This window comes from Anguilla anguilla, chromosome 1, assembly GCF_013347855.1.
Source record: "Anguilla anguilla isolate fAngAng1 chromosome 1, fAngAng1.pri, whole genome shotgun sequence".
Taxonomy (NCBI): domain Eukaryota; kingdom Metazoa; phylum Chordata; class Actinopteri; order Anguilliformes; family Anguillidae; genus Anguilla; species Anguilla anguilla.
This window is the reverse complement of record NC_049201.1, coordinates 84,535,820-84,558,395: the sequence shown is the minus strand read 5'-3', so window position 1 is coordinate 84,558,395 and position 22,576 is coordinate 84,535,820. Positions and strand designations below refer to the sequence as shown.

The 22,576-nt window shown below is 46.2% G+C and overlaps 1 protein-coding gene across 1 annotated transcript in view; it reads left to right on the top strand.

Moving 5' to 3' along the window:
- The window catches only part of LOC118207048 (IgGFc-binding protein-like), a 31,497-nt gene extending 9,295 nt beyond the window's left edge, over positions 1-22,202 (top strand). The window contains exons 7-23 of the mRNA XM_035380330.1: positions 64-631; positions 989-1,254; positions 2,019-2,357; positions 2,796-3,369; positions 4,095-4,294; positions 5,061-5,202; positions 5,582-5,910; positions 9,600-10,176; positions 10,609-11,210; positions 11,886-12,453; positions 12,857-13,272; positions 13,815-13,997; positions 15,660-16,227; positions 17,064-17,263; positions 17,774-18,154; positions 18,620-18,906; positions 21,823-22,202. Of these exons, the coding sequence (XP_035236221.1) occupies positions 64-631; positions 989-1,254; positions 2,019-2,357; positions 2,796-3,369; positions 4,095-4,294; positions 5,061-5,202; positions 5,582-5,910; positions 9,600-10,176; positions 10,609-11,210; positions 11,886-12,453; positions 12,857-13,272; positions 13,815-13,997; positions 15,660-16,227; positions 17,064-17,263; positions 17,774-18,154; positions 18,620-18,906; positions 21,823-21,832 (6,210 nt within the window). The 3' untranslated portion in view covers positions 21,833-22,202. The remainder of the gene's footprint in view (positions 1-63; positions 632-988; positions 1,255-2,018; positions 2,358-2,795; positions 3,370-4,094; positions 4,295-5,060; positions 5,203-5,581; positions 5,911-9,599; positions 10,177-10,608; positions 11,211-11,885; positions 12,454-12,856; positions 13,273-13,814; positions 13,998-15,659; positions 16,228-17,063; positions 17,264-17,773; positions 18,155-18,619; positions 18,907-21,822) is intronic.
- The last annotated feature ends 374 nt before the right edge of the window (positions 22,203-22,576 follow it).

The window sequence follows — 22,576 nt, the reverse complement described above, 5'->3', positions numbered from 1 at the left end:
TACCCTCTATGGGCTAATGAACATGACATACAGCATTTATTAAACTTGATATTTACCGTGCAGGTGAATGGAGAGCTCATGCACTTGCCTGTGTACCTGGCTGATGGCAATGTGTACATCTACAAGAGTGGCTGGTATGCAGTGGTCAAGACTAACTTCGGGCTGAAGGTGTCATTTGACTGGAACAGCGCGGTCTCTGTCACCCTCCCCAGCACCTACAAGGGTGCCGTGTGCGGCCTGTGTGGTAACTACAACGGCAAACAGCAGGACGACCTGACAGAGAAGGACGGCAAGGTCTCAGCCAACCCCACCGAATTCGGCAAGAGCTGGCAGGTGGCGGAGATCCCAGGCTGCGTCCACGGCTGCAAGGGGGCCTGCCCTGACTGTGACATCACGCAGAAGCGCGAGTATGAAACCAACGATTTCTGCGGGCTCCTGCGCGACCCCAAGGGGCCCTTCCGTGACTGTCACGCCAACGTGGACCCCAGCGGCGCCTTCCAGGACTGTGTCTACGACGTCTGCCTCTACAAGGGTCAGAAGGATGTGCTTTGCAAGGCCATCACCGACTACACCACAGCCTGCCAGGACAGCGGGGCCAAGGTCTACCCCTGGCGCTCTGAAAAGTTCTGTCGTGAGTGTTTTGTCTGTAGGGTGCATCCCCTATCTTTTATTAGTCTCTTATGTCAAAGTTTTTACGTTTATTATTCGGACAGAAAGCAGAGAGGGTAACAGATAGAGAAGGGAACGCAGTTTTGATGGTAGGGGATCAAACCCTCCCCTGGACATGCGTGTATTTGGCTTGAGAGTCGTCCACCTTATGGACTGTATCACACGCCTCATCTTTTGCTGTTAAATGTAATTAATCAGCGTAACACAATAATGACTAATACTTATTAGCCAGAGTAAGCAGATCAAACCTTTGGGACCTTTAATGTGATTAAAATGGCATCTCCATCTCATATGAAATGTGATTACTTCCATCCTTCAGCTACCAAATGCCCATTAAACAGCCACTACGAGGTGTGCGGTGCCGGCTGCCCAACCACCTGCCAGAGCCTGTCTCCACCCCTGGGCTGTGATTCGCAGTGCCAGGAGGGCTGCACCTGCGACGAGGGCTTCATCCTGAGCGGCGACCGCTGTGTGCCCTTCTCCCAGTGCGGCTGCGTCTACAATGACCGCTACTACAGGATCAGCGAGACCTTCTACCCCAACGGGAAGTGCGAGGAGGAGTGCACCTGCTCGCAGGATGGGGAGGTATGACCCGGTGGAGGGAGTGGGTTACACTTTCTTTCCCAGATTATCTCTTAACAGATGATCCTCAATGTGCCCATCGGCTTTAGCACAAATTCGAAACACACACTGCTAGACTAACTGCTGGGCTGCCAACATACCACCAATGGGAACCTGTATGCTTGCTAGCTCGTTTAAGGCACCTAACAAACTTAAAGGACTTTTTCCCTCCTTAGACTTTAATCATACTTGATTTTGAAGTTCCTTAATATATTGTATGCATTTTATATAAAGATAGTAATATATTGAAAAATCCCTATTTTCTGGGAATCCTATGACTTTGGGTGTTTTTTTCAATTCACATAATTTTGCTTATAGCACACTCGTTAGTTCAGGGTTTCCCAAGCCTGTTCCTGGAGATCTACCATCCTGTACATTTTCATATCAGCCCTAATTTCACACACATGATTCTACTAATTAGCAGCTCAATAAAACTGTTGAAAAAGGTGTTCTTTGTTGGGGTCAGAGTGAAACCTACAGGAATAGGGTTGGGCAGACCTGCGTCAGGGTATAGGATATTCAAAAAATCTATACCAAATTCCATTGTAAGAATAATAGGTCAATAGGTCATTGAGTCTTCCTCTTGCACCTGCGATGGCAGGTAAGCTTATATTGTGGGGTGATGTAATGACTGCTACTATCAGCGGAGACACTGATAACCTGGTATCATCTCTGCTCATAAATCTTTTTGAATGTGCTGGGTAATGTCTTCATGTAAATGTTGGCAGGTGAAATGCAAGAAGTTCTCCTGCGGGCCGAATGAGAAGTGTGAAGTAGCGGACGGAGTGCGCAAGTGCCAGCCCGTTGGGTCGGGCGTGTGTGTGGCGTCCGGGGACCCCCACTACACCTCCTTCGACGGCAACCACTTTGACTTCCAGGGCACCTGCACCTACACCCTGGCCAAGGGGTGTGGCCTGGAGGGAACGCACCTGGTCCCATTCTCGGTGCAGGTGGAGAACGAGAGGTGGAGGCCTGCCTGGTGGAATAAGGTCGCCGTCACAGAGCTAGTGGCTGTGGAGGTCTATGGCTACACACTGATCATGCGGGAGAACATGCGTGGCGTTTTGGTGAGTGAGAGGATACCTCTGCCTTGGCTATGGAATTATTTTTAAGATATGTTATTTAATACTAAATTTATTTTAGGTGACCTAATTGTGTGACTTGTTTTTGTAAAACAATTGAATAACATGTTGATGGTCTGTCTTTTCATTAAATCCTCTTGTTTTTGGGTTATTTGAAGTGTCTTAAACAAACTTGAAAACCCATGTCCCAGAACACCTAATTTTTTTGATATTGATATATCATAATTAATGAAGTCTTGGGGTCTGAGTATAATTTAGCAGTTGTCCCTGTCGAAACCAGAAAAATGCAACATTTATTCCCAGTCGTTGCGTAAGGACCAAGGTAGTAGCAAAATAAGTTGAGCAGTAGACAAACAGTTGTGAATAAATTAAGGAAGAATTAAATTGTACTTACAAGCTACCATGCTCTCCCACCCAAACCAGGTCAATGGTGTGTTCAACAATGTACCACTGAATCTGAACGATGGAGCGGTGGAGATCTACCTGGACGGCAGGCAGTACACCGTGAAGACTAACTTTGGCCTCATAGTGACCTATGACCTTGTGTACCATGTCACTGTCACGGTTCCTGGCAACTACCGTGGGAAAACCTGCGGCCTGTGTGGAAACTTCAATGGAAATAAGAATGACGAGTTCCGCCTACCTGACGGAAGGCTTGTCGGGGACGTCAATGTCTTTGGGGCAGCGTGGAAGGTGGCCATCCCTGGCGTAGTGTGTGATGATGGTTGCTCTGGCAACAACTGCCCCAAGTGCGACCCCAAGCAGAAGGAAGTCTTCCAGAAGCCTAGCTACTGCGGCATCCTCACGGATCCCAAAGGACCCTTTGCCGTGTGTCACGCCAAGCTGGACCCGGTCCCCTACTTCAACGACTGCATCTTCGACATCTGCACGTCCAATGGTGACCGCAAGGTGCTGTGTGACAGCGCCGCCTCCTATGCGCTCAACTGCCACATCGCCGGAACCGACATCAAGAACTGGAGGACTCCATCCTTCTGTCGTAAGTGAAACAAAACCTGCATTCTGAGCTGATGTATCGCAAAATATAACTTAAACTAATCAGGTTGGCTTGACCAAAACCAGCTTTCACGGTGGTCCCCTGGACTAAGTTTTGAAAGCTCTGCTTTAACTTAAGGCCCAAGTCAAGCTGATAGTTTTGAGTGATCAGCACATGCTGGGATGGCTTGGAGTCAGAAGATAGGCGTCCAGTTCAGCTGTTGCCTGTGCTTTCCCGCTGCTCAATGCACTTCTGTGTTCTTGTCAAAGGCAATTCCGTGAGAAATGAAAACTGGGAATGAGCTAAAACAAAATTCGAACAGAAATATTGCTAGCTTGATTCCTGTTTCAAAATTGATAATTTTCTGTTCATCAAATTATAAAAATTTGAGGTGTTTATTGGCAACCACACTGAAGCACTGTACTCTGAGATTGCTGGCTCAATTACTCAAGTCTAAGCTATTGAAGTTCTGTTGTCTGTTTTTTCATGTAGTAGTTGTTATGGTTGTTCATGTGCACTGATATATTCACGTAATCGAAAGCTGCAAAACAATTCGAATAACAAATACATAACCGATGTACAAATGAAACAAATGAGATTCATTTAGCGTTATCTGCATTTTAAGTAAATTCTTCCTTTCCAGAGGAAGGTTCCCTGTAAAACTGGAAAGCGTGATTCATTTTCAGTCTATAGACCCTCTTAGCATCTCCGATCTTTCCCCGTTCCAGCAATGTCCTGCCCGTCCAACAGCCATTACGAGATCTGTGCGGAAACCTGTGCCAACTCCTGCCCGGGCCTCTCAGACATCGTCCAGTGCCCCAGCACCTGTGCAGAAGGCTGTGACTGCGACACAGGCTTCCTCTTCAATGGGGAGAGCTGCATCCTGGCCGAGCAGTGTGGCTGCTATGACAACGGACGCAGCTACAAGGTGGGTTGTGGTTCTTCTGCACATGTGCACTACCTCAGGTTCTCCATAATAACCAGATGGTTAGCGCCTATGTACTACTAATCTGCTCTCCTCTCTACTTTATAAAGTCACATTAAAGTTTTTGTTACTTGTGAATATACATTGACAAGCGTGCCCAAAGGCAACCTGTGGCCTCTGGAATCGTTCTTGGCCGCACCTCTTAGTTAATATTCATGTGTAAATTTGGAAAGTTTGAGCATCAATTGGAGAGTAACAGAACTTTGAATGTCATAAATATGGATTTGATCATCTGGGTAGCATACATTACATTGCATTACAAAAACTTAGCAGATGTTCTTATCCTGAGTGACTTACTGAAGTGGAGAACATCAGTGTAACTCTCAGGAATACAAAAATATAGTATTCCCTGGAAGGCACGACGGGCCATTAATAACCAATAAGTATAAACAACAATTTGTATTGTAACTAAAAAAGTACCACTACACAGATAACGTATATCAACACAGGTAAAACTATAGCATTATTCAAAAGCAAATCCTAAGAAATAAACTGAAAAAGAAAAGGTCATCTTGAAGGGTTCAGGAGCTATAGTGCTATCTGAAGAGTTGAGAGTTCAGCCTGCATCAGGCTGGGTTTCTGCAGTTGTAAATGCAGGGGGGGCACCAGGGAAGAGGGAGGGGGCGACCAGAGCCTGTCTATAGAGCCTGTGGCATTTCTGATCCTGGATGTGAGTCATGTGATCACTGTTGTTTGTGGGTTTCCTCAGCCAGGGGAAGTGGTGTACGATGACGACTGCAAGCAGGTGTGCACGTGCGACGCCGTTAAAGGCCTGAGCTGCCAGGCCCACACTTGTCCCAGCGGAACCAAGTGTCTCGTCAGGAAGGGGGTCAGGGCGTGCTTCAGTACAGGTAAGATCACAGGCTCAGAATCTCACCCAACAACCCTTACTGATGTGAAACTCACTCATCCTGCATCGCATTAAGTGCAGCCAGCTTCCAAGGAGGTTGGAGGTGCATATCCTAGGTGGGGGTACTGCTGTTGCACTCTTCAACAAGGGACGTGCCCTGAATAGTTTCTGTAAATATTCAGCTGTATGCCTGAAAGATTTTAAAAATGAAGTCATTATAAGGACATCAGATACACAAATGTATAATATTGCATTAGTAAAGATCTACCGTCAACCTCAATGCAAATGAAAGTTGTAAAACTGAAAATGTATTTTCTAGTCGTGGGTGGTCAGTGCATGCTTCTGCTTGAAGAGGATAATCTCTCTTTGGTCTCGTGCAGATCCTTGCAAGGACGCCAAGTGCCGTGTGAAAGAGACGTGCCGGGTAGAGAAGGGCGAAGCTGTGTGCGTACCCCAATACACCGGCACCTGCTGGGCCTGGGGTGACCCCCACTACCACACCTTCGACGGGTTCAACTATAACTTCCAGGGCACCTGCAAGTACACTATCTCCAAGACCTGTGGTGACGTGGCGGGCCTGGTGCCCTTCTCCATAGAGGAGAGGAATGACAACCGTGGCAGCACTGCCGTCTCCTTCGTCAGGGAGGTGGACGTGACTGTGTACGGCTACACTTTCACCATGATCAAGTATCAATGGGGGCGAATCATGGTAAGCACTCAAAGTTGGGGACTTCCCTATAAGCAAACTCATTATCAGGAAATAATGAGTTTTCGACCACTAAATATCTCTGGAGGACCCATTGGAATGGACTTATTTCTGAATGTTCTCTCCTGGTTTCATCTATTAAAGCTCTTGATGGGTGTGCTCATGACATACCCAAGCCTTCTGTTTTTGGCAGAAACGCTTTGGTGGTATAAAAAATTGCATGCCTTATACTACACTGCTGAACTCAAGATATGCTACCAGGGCAGGCTCAAGGCTATGTGGGCTGACAGTATAGTGACTATGACTATAACAGAAGGCTATGACAGCCTTTAGCACAGAAAGGCCTAGGTTTAGGCCTGCCGTCTATGTTGCAGATCAAATGTAGCCAAATCAATCACAGCTCACATCTCAGAATTATTTCTACCATGAGACAACTGTGTACGATGGAGAAGCAACAGCTCCTGAATGTGAATGCATAATCAATACGCTGCCCATGTGTAAGCCGTAGCTGACTGCTACTCAACAAACAGTTCACACAAAGAACACATCAATCAGAGCATGCAGTCAGTTGCTACTCAACAATATAATCATCAGCACAATAATATTGCATACCATAAGAATCGGCAGCGAGTCAAATACAAATGAAAATGGACACCAGCACAATAAGCACAGGCCTACACAGCGAAGCAGGCACCTGCTTCTAAGCCCAATGTAGTATGATACGCTGAATAATCTAAATAATAACATTGCATTAACATTCCAAGTAGGTCAGGGCTTAGAAGCTCTTGCTTTTCAAGCTGAGAAGTCTGTAATGATATCACTAATATTCAGGGTGCTTAACAAGTCAGTTTCTAAGGGCTTTCGAGTCAGATTGCTCAGCCTTTCTTGTCCCTCGTGATCTTGTTATGTTCTTTATCAGTGAGTTTAAAAAATTAACGGTCCCCAGATGCTTATGTCACAGGCAAAGTTAAACAGATTCTCAAGGCAATGTCAGCATTCGGTAAAATATGGGGTAATGGGGAAAACTTCCCGTGCACCTTCTTGTAGCTCATTTGGCTGGTGGCTAACTAGCTAGCATGAGTGAAATGTGACATCAGCAGGGAATTGTGTGTGTGCACTGTGTTCACTAAAAAAACAAAATTAACTTGTGATTGCAGAAGCTGAAATGTACAATAAAGAACACATTGAACATTCTGGTACATAAACACAGATCTAGAAAAGCAGTTTGGTGTAAATATGTATATCCACTACGTGCATGTATCCGCTAACTTCTAGGCTATGTTGTTAGGCTGTTTCCCACAATTTTACTAGAACAGTATAGCTGGTGGCAGAGCAGCCCACATATCTCGGCCGGGCCCAGCCCGGAAAGACTACATGGGACAGCCGTGTGGGCCCACCACCCGCAAGGTTCAGGGTAGGGGTCGGGTGCAATGGTTGTCGAGCAGGGGGCAAGAACAGGTTAGATGCATGTGTCATGTGCCCAAATGACAGAAACTGATTCTTGGCACGTGGAACGTTACCTCACTGGTGGGGAAGGAGCTGGAGCTGGTGTGTGCGGCTGAGAAGTATTAACTAGATATAGTTGGGCTCACCTCTACACTATTATAACTATCAGGGAATCAGACTCCTCAGCCTCCCTGGGAAAGTCTATGCTAAGGTGCTGGAAAGGAGGCTTCGACCCATAGTTGAACCTCGGATTCAGGAGAAACAATGCAGGTTTCATCCAGGCCGTGGAACAACAGACCAGCTTTTTTACCCTCTCACAGATATTTGAGGGGGCATGGGAGTTTGCCTATCCAGTCTCCATGTGTTCTGTGGATTTGGACAAGGCATATGACCGTGTGCCCCGGGGTATCTTGTAGGAGGTGCTGCGGGAGCATAGGGTGCCGGGATCGCTGTTGCGTTCCATTCGGTTCCTGTACGCTCGGAGCAAAAGCTGTGTTCACATTCGCGGCATTAAGTCAAGCTTGTCCCAGATGGAGGCGTTCAAGTATCTTGGGGTCTCATTTACGAGTGAGGGAAAAAGGGATTCAGAGATCGACAACCGTATAGGTTCAGGGGCCGCAGCAATGCCAGCACTGTATCGGACGGTGGTGATGAATAAGGAACTGAGCTGAAACGCAAAGCTCTTGATTTACCACTCAATCTTTGTCCCTACTCTCAGCTATGGTCACAGGCTGTGGTTAGTGACCGAAAGAGTGAGATCGCGAATACAAGCGGCCGAAATGGGGTTTCTCCATAGGGTGGCAGGGCTTACTCCCCTTGATAGGGTTGTCGGAAGTTTCTTGGGGAGAGGGATGTCTGGGCTGCTCTGCTTGCCCCTTTGCCACCTTGACCCTGACTTGGCCTAAGCGGTTAGAGAATGGAATGGAAGTATAGCTGCAGTTTTGAAGCAAATGGAGTCGGCGGCTAGCTTGCTTGCCATGATATGAAACATTCTGAGACTATTTTGACCCAAAATCAAACTGAACCTATGACAACAATGTTGACTATTTGACTATAAGAATAAACTAGAATTGATGGCTGACTTGTTTATATCTAGCTAAGGTCTGGGCTATTTGCTGAAATCGTGAAGTAGCTACCATTTCCATTGCATTACACACTTTTGTTTATTATAGGATGGCAGTGGATGTTTTTCAGAGTTAAAATCCTGAGTCTGAACCTCATGTGTTCCTAGAAAAAGAGTGTAGTGGGTGTAGCTGGGCTAGTTCGCTAGTACAGTACAGTAAAAATGGGGTAAAGCAAAGGTCTTGTAGCAGGTTACTGTGAATACTCTCTGGCAAGGCAAACCTCAAATGGAAAAAATAATGAATATTTGATTGGAACAAAAAAATCCCTTTCGACTGGTTTTAGTCTCTCTTTGGGATATCTCTGAACACTCAAGCAACTTGCATTTCTATTATTGAGGGTTTAAAGTAATCAGTGCTTTTTAGATTAAATTTATTCAGTCTGGATATTTGTCTGGATACTAGTGGAGACTAGTGGCTTAAATATTTCTAGCTTTCCTTATTTATTAATGACAAATTATACTGATTTATAGCATAAGGTCTTTTTTCCAATATTAACGCAGAATAACAGTTGATAGACACCCCATGGATATCGCAGGAGAGGAAGTTTGTTAAATGAAGAGAGTTACTTAATTAAAAAAAAAAAATCTTGTTGCCATTTTTCTCCCATTTTCTCCCCAATGTAGTCGTTATACCAATTCCCCGTGTGAATCACGGTCCTGGTCTAAGCGCTATCCTCTGTTGGGAGGGTGTAGACTACCACATGCCTCCTCCGATACATGTGGAGTCGCCAGCCGCTTCTTTTCACCTGACAGCGAGGAGTTTCACTGGGAGAGCGTAACGCGTGCGGAGGTTCACGCTATCTCCCCCAGATCCCCTCCCTGCTGAACAGGCGCCCCAAACAACCAGTAGGAGTCGCTAATGCAACGATCAGGACTCATAACCTCACCGGCTTCCCACCCGCGAATACTGCCAAATTTGTTCATAGGAACCTCTGACCAAGCCGAAAGTACTGCTGCCGGAGATTGAACCCGGGTCTCTGCGGTGGTAGGCAAGTGCTTATACCTCTACACTACCCAGACGGCCCCATTTAAAATATTAATTAAATGTTAATTATTATTCTTTTCTGTTAACACAACTATGAGTTGAGTTTGAAGGAATCTGGCAATCCTTTCTGTCCCACAGGTGGATAATGAGTTACTGAACCTCCCCCTGGAAATGGGACAGAATCTGGTGACGGTGACCCAGTTGGGCTACACGACGGTGCTGCTGACGAACTTCGGCCTGCGTGTTTCCTATGACGGATTTTCCATGGTGATCATCCAGCTTCCCAGCAGTTACTATGGCAGCGTGTGTGGGCTGTGCGGCAACTTCAATGGCGATTTCAAGGACGAGCTCCGCAACCCCGCTGGACAACCCGTCCCCTCCATCATCGACTGGGGCAAGAGCTGGAGGGTGCCGGACCCCCAGGACCCCAACTGCTGGGACAACTGTCAGGTCGGCTGTCCCACCTGCGATGGTAACCTCCTGAAGCTCTACGAGACGGAGGCCTACTGTGGGGCCCTCACCAACAAGGTGGACAGCGTCTTCCAGAAGTGCCACGACAAGGTGGATCCAAAGACCTTCATGGAGAACTGTGTCTATGACGTGTGCCTCCACAAGGGTGACAAAAAGATGCTGTGCCAGGCGCTCACTTCTTACAGCGAGATGTGCCTGAAGGAGGGCATCGTCCTGAAGGGCTGGAGGACCAAGTTTGGCTGCCGTAAGTGTTGGGGGGAGGGGGCGCATCTGATGAGATAAATACTTAAGTGTCGGGTAATACAGAAAGACTGTTTGCACATCCAGTTTGAGTATTTATGATGCAAACTCAACAAAAAGCTCCAGGGTCAAAATGAGAACTGGTTGTTTTTATTGCTCGATTCAATGGAGAAGTCAAATGTAGGAAGGCTATTTTCCTTTTTCATGTTTATCCTTGAAATGGTACAAAAAAGCCCACAAAAATGGCCCAATACCTTTATTTAGCCAAATGGTATAACTTTTAGTTACTCCTGATTTGGTGCAAAGGTGAATTATTGAGGTTTTGTTAATGTCCACATTTGTATCTGATCGGTGGCATGTATACCTCAGCTTTGACATGTCCTATCATAGTCAAGGGGTCGATTCCTCTTCTTTTCTTTGTCCCTGGTTCCCACAGCTATGAGTTGCCAGCCCCACAGTCATTACGAGGCCTGTGCCAGCCCCTGCCCCTTAACCTGCCCGATCACAGAGCAGGACCGTCCGGTCTGCCAGGGGGTATGCTCCGAGGGCTGTGTGTGCGACAAAGGCTACGCCCTGAGCGCTGGCAAGTGCGTGCCCGCCAAGGAGTGCGGCTGCTCCTACCAAGGCCGCTACTATGAACCCGGTCAGAGCTTCTGGGGCGATGAGGGCTGCCAACAGCTGTGCATGTGTGACCAGGCCCTGGGCATGGTGGTGTGTCGCCCGGCGGGCTGCAAGGCCACCGAACGCTGCACGGTGGAGGGCGGAGTTCGCGCCTGCCGCCCACTCAGCTACTCCACCTGCACGGCCGCCGGTGACCCCCATTACCGCACCTTCGATGGCCGACGCTTCAACTTCCAGGGCACCTGCATCTACCAGCTGGTGGCGCTGTGCTCCAAAGACCCAAGCCTCACAGCCTTTGAGGTGACAGTGCAGAACGACCACCGCGGGAGCAAGGCGGTGTCCTACACCAAGGTGGTGACGGTGCAGGTGTACGGCATTATCATCACGATCAGCAAGGACTACCCTTTCAAGATCATGGTGAGGGCCAGGGAGCGGTGGCAGCATTTGTGTGTCTGTGTTACAGATTAACCTCTTTTAATCAATCACAGATTTTTCCTAATTTGAAAATTGCTGAGGATACACTTGTTTTCCAAGACTCCTTTGAATGGTCTGTTAAAAGGCCCTCGGGGCTGGGTTTCTTTAGCTGATAATTATTTAAATGGTCCAGCCAAATGGAAACAGCTGCTGAAGTATTAAAATGATTAAATAGCACCTTTACAAGCAAAACTGCTTTATACCTTCTGTGCTCTGTGCAGCCTGTTGAAAAGAGAGTATTCAAAATGTAAACATTTTCAGCTCTCTTTTGAAGGTCCTTTTTAATCCACTATCATCTCTTAATGCATCAACTCCAGCAGTTCTGCTTCCAAGTGAAGGATTTTGTTTTGGGGGTTGAAAGGCTGTCTAGTCTGTGAAGCATATAGTGACTAATGTAGTAGTCACTTAGTCAAGTACATATCAATCAGTCCTGAAGAATTACTAACATTAATTACTAAGTTTCCTCGCTTGAAAGAAGAATTTAGATTTGACTGTTTGTGAAAATCATTTTTTTTGTTTCCACCTGTCAGTAATATTCTGAAAATTTCAAAAAGTTTGTTCTACTGAGTCTAGAGTGCTACTTTTCCCCTGATTGGTTCTCTCTCTCTTTCTGACTAGGTGGATGGCCAGTTCACCTCCATGCCATTCCAGTATGAAGATAAGTTGGTGGTGTTCCGCAGCGGCTGGACAGCCGTGGTGGAGACGGCGTTCGGCATGCGGGTGACCTTCGACTGGAACAGCGTGGTGACCGTCACCCTCCCCAACACCTACCAGGGTGCCGTCTGTGGCCTCTGTGGCAACTACAACCAGAACCCTAGCGACGATGGAACGCTGCGCGATGGGAAGGCAGCAGCGACCGAGTCCCAGCTTGGGGAGAGCTGGAAGGTAGGCGTGGTCCCTGGATGCACCTCCGGCTGCACGGGGCCCGAGTGCAAGGCCTGCTCCGACTCCCAAATCGACGCCTACCGGGCCCAACGCTACTGCGGAATCATCGCCGACAAGACTGGGCCCTTCCGAGATTGCCACGCCCGAGTGGACCCCGCCCTTTACCTGGAGGACTGCGCGTTCGACGCCTGCCACTATAAAGGCCGCAATTCTGCTGTCTGTGAGGCTATTGCTGCTTACGTGTCCGCCTGTCAGAGCGAGGGAGTGGTCATCCAGTCCTGGAGGAGTGATTCTTTCTGCCGTGAGTCTGGTCTAATCATCTGACCAGTAGGGCTTCTACAGCGCAGAAAGCCATTTTCTTTAAAGAAATCAGAAGAAATTTCTTATAAACAAGTAATAATTAATATTGGGAATATTGCCAATAGTTTTTGGTATCATTCTTGTTTTGAGATTATCTTGTCAAAAGGATAATTTTCCAAAGTGTATTTCGTATTTAAATGATCCTAAGTGGACACGTTGCACATTTTCTAATGCTCAAATCTGTTGTAATGTAAGTGTTGAACATGCCAGAATGACCCTACTGAAACTTCATTCACTTCAATGGTCAAAAGGTTTTAAAAAAATGCAATGCAAAGGGTTAACATCAAGAGCAGTGCTGAACACAGAATGACCTTTGACCCTTTGTGTCGCTTCCCCTCCTGTAGCGGTCTCCTGCCCCAAAAACAGCCACTATGAGCTCTGCTCCTCGGGCTGCCCCGCCACCTGCGCCAGCACGTCCGCGGCTGCCCGCTGCCACCTGCCCTGTCGGGAGGGCTGCCTGTGCGACGAGGGGCACCTGCTGAGCGGGGATGCCTGTGTTCCCGTGGCCGAGTGCGGCTGCTCCTACGGCGGGCGCTATTACAAGAAGTGTGAGGTGTTCTACCCCCTCGGCCAGTGCCAGGAGCAGTGCAAGTGCGGCGAGAACGGGGCCATCGAATGCCAGAAGTTCAAGTGCGGCCCCGGGGAGGCCTGCAAGGTGGTGGGCGGAGTCAACGGGTGTCACCCAGTGAGTGAGAGAAAGTGCGTGGCCTCCGGTGACCCGCACTACATCTCATTTGACGGGCGGCGCTTCGACTTCCAGGTAGGGTTGGGGAGGTTTTCCTGCCTCATTACATTGGCTGCCAGTTACTTTGGGAATAGACTTCATTTATGACACTGAAAGCACTGTGTGGCCAAGCCTCTGAGCACATGTAGAACTGCTGACTCCTACTCCGCCTGATCAGAATCTCCAGTCCTCATATAAAAGACATTATTTTTGTACATCTGATATGAGCCATTTAAAAAGGAAAGGTGACAAAGCCTTCGCTGTGCAGCCTCCTGCAATGTAGAGCTGCCTAAAGCTGAACACAATCATCTGTTTCCTTTAAGTCTCTTATACATACAAGTCACAGATTTCATTATTATTGATTATGTTACTATTGATTGTAGACAGCATTTGCGATGCACAGTATCCATATTGAAACCTAATCGTGATTGGGTCACCTGCTTTGTTTTTTTAGTGTGTGTCCCAGTAATTAAGTGAAGGCAGAAAAAATGTATGGGATGTTGCTTGGGAAATACGAGACAATGGCTGTTCTGTATGGGACACAAGACATTATTTTAATTTGCCCCCGCTACTTCCAGGGCACCTGCGTCTACACTCTGGCCAAGGTGTGTGACACGAACGGGAAGCGACTGGTCTTCTTTGCGGTGGAAGAGAGCAACGAGAAATATGGCAATGGCAAGGTTGCTGTTACCAAGGCGGTGGCGGTGGTGGTCTACGGCTATGTCATCACCATTGAGCAGGGCATGCGATGGAGAGTGATCGTGAGTTAACCGCCGTTTATTTTGTTTGGTTTTAATTAAAAATCAGAATACAGTATGTTCTATCTTACCTGAAAATGAAATAATGTGACCTGTAAGTTGTGTGTCAAAATCATCAGAAAAATCTATTTGTCTGCAAAAGCAAATTGAACTGATGTTTCTGGACGCAACTCTTCCTCTTATTTTTCATGCAGGCCATCTTATAAATTATAGAATATTGTGTAATGGCAACTAACCAATTTGTTTCCCAATATTGCTCTGTGTTGTCAGTCACAATATTTGTATAACAGAATATTTGGAGTACTTTTTCTCATATACAGACTACAGATTGACACGAATATGCATAAGTCAAGCCTACACTAAATTTTCTCCACTAAAATAAATCCACTACCATCAGTGTAAGAAAGTCAATTCATTTGTTGTGGGCTAAAGATTAATTTGTACTTTGTCGCACGACCCTCGCGACAAGTGTCGTGCATGACAAAAATGACGTATTTTCAACAGAAAAAAGTGTCACACACACCTCTAGAATTTTGTTATGTTGCAGAACTTCATACTCTGTCACACAGTGCTGATTGGACAGCAAGATGGAACACTGAAATTTATTGTCATGGATACGTGTTATTTCACTGAGCACTGAAAATGCAACGTTAAACTGTCAAACAAACTGTTAGGAGTTTGCCGTATCGTTACCATAGAGACAATAGAACCCTCATCAGAGGCCTTCGCAGAAGTATAAATGCAAAATGTTGTGCGACTTTCGTTTTTGTCTCACAACACTTGTCGAAATGGTCGTGCGAGGATGTATGAATCAGGCTTAAGGTTTTACATGTGATACACACAAGAGAGAGAAATAATTTTAAGGTAATGATCAACATATGAATAACTGAAGTTCCCCTTCCCCTTGAATTTAACCATACATTGGCTTATGATACAAGAGATTTGTGAATTTAACCATACATTGGCTTATGACACAAGTTATATGTGAAGTTAACCTAACATTGAAACAGATGCCGTTAGACCAACAGTTCTCCACCAAAACATGAAATAATTTGACACCCTTACCTATATAATGGTACCTTCTGTTACACATTTGAGGGACCAAGTAGAAAAAATAGTGACTCCCTTGGATCTGAGTGCAAAAAGGATTACCTGGGTTTCAAAAAAATTAATTACAGAATCACAGAGGACAAGCACAGCTGAAAAGCAGACCTTCTCAGCTACAGACTAAATGTCATGAACTCACCTTGTTCTTAGTAGTCTTTAGTAGGATTGTAGGATAGAAAGTCTTTAGTCTTTAAATGGTAAATGGACTGCATTTATATAGCGCTTTTATCCAAAGCGCTTTACAATTGATGCCTCTCATTCGCCAGAGCAGTTAGGGGTTAGGGGTTAGGTGTCTTGCTCAAGGACACTTCGACACTTTATTTTCTGTTGAGTGTTATTTTTGACTTGTAAATGATTGTCTTGGCTGTGCACTTACCCATTCCAACAGCTAGGCTGAAGTGTCTATTGTAGAGTGAAGGCAGTGCTTCTATATGGATCTGCATGCCTTATTGCATGCATTCAGACCCTTGTTGACCTGTCCGGTCTGCTGAATGACGCAGTGTCGCCTCTGTCAGTTTCCTCCGAGAGTCGTTACCTACTTTCTCTTTCGCGGACCAGGTTGATGATGAGGAGCTGAACCTGCCACTGTCTCTGGATGAGGGCCGGATCACCGTAAACCAGGAGGGCAGCAACATCATCGTGCGCACAGACTTTGGTCTGCAAGTGCTGTACGACACCGTGTACTATGTGGAGGTGGTGGTGCCCTCCACCTATGAAGGAAAGATGTGCGGCCTGTGCGGGAACTACAACGGCAACAGCAATGACGACTTCCTGTTGCCGAGCGGCCAACAGGCAGGCAACGTGGACGATTTTGGCAAAGCCTGGACCGCGGACCTCCCGGGGCTGGTTTGCGCGGGTTGCGGGGGGCAGTGTCCCGTCTGCAAAGCGGCCGAGGCAGCCAAACACAGCCAGCCCGACTCCTGTGGCATCATTGGCTTGGACAGCGGACCTTTCCGGGCCTGCCACAGCAAGGTGGACCCAAAGCCCTACCTCCAGCACTGCGTGTTCGATGTGTGTGCCCTGGACGGGGACCGGGGAATCCTGTGCAAAAGCGTCCAAGCGTATGCCATCGCCTGCCAGCATGCCGGCGCCGAGATCCGGCCCTGGAGAACCGCCTCCTTTTGCCGTGAGTCTAACAGGGGCGGAGCCTCTCTCAGCCTGCTCTTTTAAGTGGAGATGAAAGGGTTTGTGCATTTTGCGGTGATGTGGATTTCTTCGTTTCAGAGCTGGCTGTGCTGGTTGATTGAGTACTTTTTATACATTCACTTTTTTGGGGGGTGGAAGAGGGAGGTGGTCATTCTGCACACTATTTCAAAATCCACACATGCTGATAACTGTTGATACTGTTGGCTTGGTGGATTGTCAGTCAGGTGAATAGGTTTTAGGTTTTTATTGTGCAGTTATAATTGTTGATAATCTCGTAAATGGTGCCGGAGAGCTCTGAAACATAGAAATCCTGTCAGGTCTTCCTTTCCTGCTGAATTGGAGCTGAAATATGAATCACAGGAACAGAACTGAATCCGATTTTCTTCCTAATGAAATCATTAAGAGCACAGGTTTTCATGAAACCCAAAACTGGTACAGCCCCTTTGGCTCACCCCTATTCTATGAGGAGGGGGATACCACTCCTAGAAGAATGTGTCAGTGGCGCCATTTGACGGGAATGTTCCAATGAGCCCCCTTAGAGACACATTACATTCCCTATAAATCTGCCTCCCATGCTGGACTGGTACGTAAAATAAAAATCTTCCCGTATGACTGTTCCCCCAGGAACAATGGACATAATAATGTGGGAGAAGCACAGCATGAGGCACTGCACATTTCAGCAGGGCTAACTGCAAAATGGCCTTTAGTCTGGACAGCTGTAACGCCTCAGACTGTCATTGTCTCTCCCACCGCCTCTTTCTCTGTCTCCTCTTTCTCTACTCTCACACTCTCTCTCTCTCTTTCTGCTCCCTCCAGCGGCCTCATGCCCGGCGAACAGTCACTACGAGGTGTGTGCAGACACCTGTGGCACCAGCTGTGCCAGCCTGGCTGGCCCTGGCACCTGCTCCAACACCTGTTTTGAGGGCTGCCAGTGCGACCCTGGCTTTGTCTCTGATGGCGACAAGTGTGTGTCCATGGATACCTGTGGGTGCATCTACGAAGGCAGATATGTGAAGGTGGATTCATCTCTCTTTCTCCCCCTCTCTTTCCTTCTCCATTCCTCCCTTCTTTGTTTCCCACCAGGTTTGCTTGAATTGACATTGCAGAGCTCATGTTGGTGAAACAAAAGTCACTGAATTCTTTTTGTTTTGTGGTCTATCACTCCATTAAGTAACACATTTGCTCAAATGATAGGAGCTGACACTATTTTGCCCTGAACTACAGATATATTGTACTTAAGCAGCCATATTTAATCCTGTTAGCCTAGCTATTTTTAAATTACTTTTTAGCTGATTTGAGGTTTATTGGAATGTTTTTTCAAAATTCTAAGCCAATGTTCTGGAACTCCATTGATTTCAATTACCAGTAGTGATTGTTACATTAACATTAGAATTTTCAGTTATGAACATTCTAATCACATATTTGTGATCTTACACCCTAAAGGGTTTTAAATATAATGGTTATTTTCACTCAGAACATATATGCAAATACATAGCAGTGACATGATTTTGTTTTGTCTCTGCCAGTCTGGCCAATCGGTTGTGAGCAAGGACTGTGACTCAGTGTGTACGTGCCACCCCTCCGGGGCGGTGCTCTGCAAGAAGCTCCAGTGCGGCAGCGAGGAGACCTGTCGCGTTCAGGATGGGGCGAGGGGCTGCCACCCCAAAGAGGGCATCTGCTCTGTCAAACTCGGGGGCCAGTTTGCCTCCTTCGACGGCTTGGCGGGGACGACGAGCCAGCTCGGGGCCTTTGAGATGGCGGCGCTCTGCGACCAGAACTCGGCGCAGTGGTTCCGCGTGGTGGTGGACGTCCGGCTATGCGAGACGGGAGATCGGTCTGCTGTGGCTGCCGTCTACGTCTTCTTCAAGGACACGGTCATTGCTGTCAACAGCCAGCGGGAAGCCTGGGTGGGTGGCTACTGTCAGTCATGGGTGTGGGTGTGGAGAGTACTGTAGACTTAGCTGAGATGGGCATGTGTTTGGAACAAGTCGTGCGTGATAATGGTCTAGCCCATTTTTTTGGTTCTGTTTTGACCTTTAAAAAAATCACCAAGCAGATGCAAAAAAACACAGATATGGTGAGTTAACTGTGAACCACCGCTCTCCCCCAATCACCCCTCAAAACTCTCTGAAGAGTAAGTTTTTTTGGAATGTTTTCTAAATTCCAAGCCAGTGTTCTCCATTGATTGATACATCAGCATTAGAATGTTTAGTTAAGAACGTTCCAATCATATATATTTGTGGTCTTACATCTTAAAGGGTGAGGCTGAATTAAGCAGGTGATTTCGTATGTAGAGACTCTGATGTCAGGTAGTCATGTGATCACACTGACCAGAACCTCGCAATTCTCCTCTTCCTGTTGCCCCCACACAGGCTAACGGCAGGAAGGTGTCTCTGCCCAGCACGCCGGTAAATGACCTGTCTGTCCACGTGACTGACAGAGCGGTGTTGGTGGAGCGGTGGTCATCGATGCGCGTGTCGTTCTCCTTCACCCAAGAGGTCAGGGTGACCGTCAGCGTCCACCTGGCCGGCAAAGTGTGCGGCGCCTGCGGCAACTACAACGGCAACGCCAAGGACGACATGACCACTGCTGCTGGCAAGGTGACCGTCAGCGTGTCCGAGGTCATCGGGTCCTGGCGTGCCGGCGATTTCTCTGGCTGGTGAGTGTGCAGCAGAGCGGGGGTTTCCAAACTGCACTGGAGAACCGCGGGGTCTGCCGGTTTTTTCTCGCTAGACAGAGCTGGCCACTCCTGTTGCAGTGGCTATTTACCTTATTGTTACTACTCTTGCTGAAAATCAGAGTCATAACTTCTCATCTCTGGCCCCTGCTTCTTTATCTGCAAAGTCATTTAATATATTGTTGTGTTTTTTTGCTGACCGTTTGTACACTGCGTCTGTATGAAAGAAGGTACAAGCATCCGTCACACAGTGACTCTTTTCTGTTTGTGACCATGCACTGAGTGCAATTTAAGCCAAGCTTCTGCACTGCTGTGATCTGTTTGTGAGTCAAAGAACCTAGCCGCTGGCTGGCAGCAATCACTGGAGAGTGTGGGAGAATGTACGTGAGTGAGTGGTTCATTGTACAAGTTGGAAAAAAATGTGAATAATATGAACATTCAAGATGCCTTTTAATATCTACACGCAGTACACATTTTTAATCAGGTTGACACAGATAGCCAACTTATCCACAGCCAAACGCTTTAAATGCTTAGCAATTTTATGTCAGACTCGTGATGAAAATCATACCTAAAAATTGATACGTACTTAAACATGATTCAATAAAATTTTTATCTTTTTGCTGTGCATGCAGGCTACTTGCAAACTTACGTCAAACCCCTGTTTATGATGCTTTTGTTTAAATAAGGCACACAATTTAGGGAAATGTGACAAATAGGAATTTTTGATCCTGATTGATAATTTACAAGTGCTTTTAAGTGAAAAGTGAAAAGTATACTTTGTAGGACCTTTTGGAAAGGGACTTAAGATCAGCATTGATTTGACTTTACCCTATCCCAAAACTCGAGAATTCCCAAAACTGTAGTGTGGAAAAAGAAATTGGTAAAATAAACTTAACTGGTTAATGTCAGGCAGTGCAAGTTATTGGCTGAAACACCAACGGTCCACTTGCGAAGAAACCTGTGGCAATTTTTATATTCACTTAAAGGGGAATTGCACTTTATAACACTTCTGCTTCTCATGACTGATATGGTCCTTCTAATGAATGTGTCGCCCTTCATTTTTCAATTAGTTATTTCATTATGTTAATATTTTACGCTGTTTTGTTGTTCTCCTTTATAAATGCAGGAAGTAGACCCAGGCAGTTTAATGCTGAACTCGAGGATCCATATCGTTGCGTGACTTCTGATGTGGGCATACCTGCAGACAATATCATTAAGTTGGTCTAGAAATAGTGTTGTATGACTACTAGCTAGCAAAACCAAAAATATCTGAGGACAAAGGAGATTTTGTTTTTGATCATGGGATTGTTGTGCCCTATCGATTCGAGCTGGAATACACAGAAGAAGAGCTGGCTAATTTGCAGGCTGATCGTGCGAGAGCGAGTCAGGAGCGGGCCGAGATTGAGGAACCACAGGCTATTCCCAGGACAAACGGCAACTGGTGGTAGACAGACGCGATAGCGTTAGCCAGCCTGCATAGTACCTACCTCGAGCGGTTCAACCAACGATGGGAAAACGGTGGGTACAGCTCCAGGCTTCAGACGGTCACCTTGGTATTCGGTGCGTTCAAAGTGGTCACTGCATATCCTTAGTCCTCGTTTGCGAACTTCTTCGGCTGTTATGTTGGGGTGTCTAATTACATCCAGCCACGTCTGGCACAAATTTGCATCGCGTGGAAAACTATGAAAATGTGCTTTCAAGTGAAGTTTAACGGGGGCATTATAACAACCAGGAACAATGCACCTCATTATTACACCGATATCGCATCAAACAAAAGCTAGCAGACGTTAGTTTGATCGATTTCAACGCTAAGTTAACGGTATGTTTTGCTTCTCTCCTTCTCGATTTTGCCGCGAAACGAAACCGAAGAAGAAAAAACCAGAAACGGTACTACTATGTGGACTTGTGGTAAAAAAAAATAGGTCTTTGTTTCTAACGTCAAACATTTAAAATGAAATTACTAATCGAAAAATGAAGGACGACATTCATTAGGACAATATCAGTCACGAGAAGCAGAAGTGTTATAAAGTACAATTCCCCTTTAATTCACTAATCACTAAATTTACTACATTCCCAGCAGAGGAAAAAATGTGCTCTAACTGCAACAACCCATAAAGCCCAGCGACTTCCATTTTCAACAGAAAAGGTGATAAACCTAACCCTAACATAACCAAGCATGAAAGGAAGACTGCTGTTAAAGACATGCTGCATTCATTTCCTTTCAGATTTCAATATTAATGTTTATGCTTCATTGTCAGTTTTTCTAACAATTTGAATAGCATTCCAATATCAAACCATCGTTTGACAGGCCTAGTGTGCATCTGCCAGTGTGTATGTATGGTTCTCTTTCACTCTGCAGGCTTGTGTGCGTCTGTATGTGCGTTTGTGTGCATGCTTGTGCGTCTCTTGCAGTCCGGCCTGTGTTGCATGTGCTGTGTGCTTCTGCCTCATGGCTCTTTGCTAAACAGTCACGGGAATCTTGGCCATACTCCAGGTTCTCACCCTCTCAGCTTCTCTTTCATTCCCAATCCTTCCCATTGCACTTGCACCACAAAATGCTCCTGCTTTTATCCTCATGAGCCAATCTGCTGCCTGTCTTAAGCAGCTCAGCAAAAACACCATTACATCCTCTCAATAGACGTGCAGTCCTTCCTCTGTCTTTCATCACTTGTGCAACACATCTCATGTACAGTGGCCTACAGCAGTGGCTCACAGACTCTGTCCTGGAAACCCAGTATGTATTCTGTTTCCTGAGATTGGTTGCGGCAGAATCAGGCATGCCCACTGGGCCGAGTTTCAGAACCACTAGCTTACAGTACTGCACAGATGAGCACCATGCAAAAGGTCCCTTCAAAGCAAGCATATCGTGATCATCATTATGCTTCTCCTTTGTTCCAGTGGCCTGTGAGACCAACATGGATAACCCGGCTTCCAGAACCACCCACATCTGACATCACCGACTAAGCCACCTCCCCTTTATAATGTTGGTTTCATCATTAATTGCTTCTTGTAAAGCAGTAGGCTTGTCACTTTTTCACTCCATTTTGGTTTCCCCACCTGAGGGCCTTGTTTCAGAACTCTTCTCATTTATCACTATGTAAGGAGTGGGTAGGGCAGGGATTGGATGGAGTTTTATTGTACATCGTTTTTAACTAGGTTTTCTAATTGTATGGGGGTAGTGGACCTGAATTTTTCATTTTCTGTCTTCAGTTTATAGAAGTAGTAATTTCTTGTACTGTTTACTGGAACCAACAAATAAAGAGATACATGCCATTGAACCAGCTCCTCTTTTTTTTTTTTTTTAAAGACATCACTGTTATAAAATCTGAACTTGTAGGTTTAAACAGGATTCCAGCATGTCAGGTCTCCAGATGTGAGAAGTATGTTTGTGTTTTCATGTCTTTATACTTCATTTAAAAAAAAGATCTGGAATCAGAAATAAGCATATCAATGACGATGTCATTGAATGAAGACTGAACTTTTTATATGCTGTACCTGTAGTTTTATCATGACCTTGGGTAATATAGTCATAGATTTTTGTTTAACATAGATGCCTTCTGTTTAAATTCCCATTCAACAGATTTTGTTACCCAATCAGAACAAACTGAAACATGGATGATGTTTCCATCTAGTGGACATGCTAACAATTACA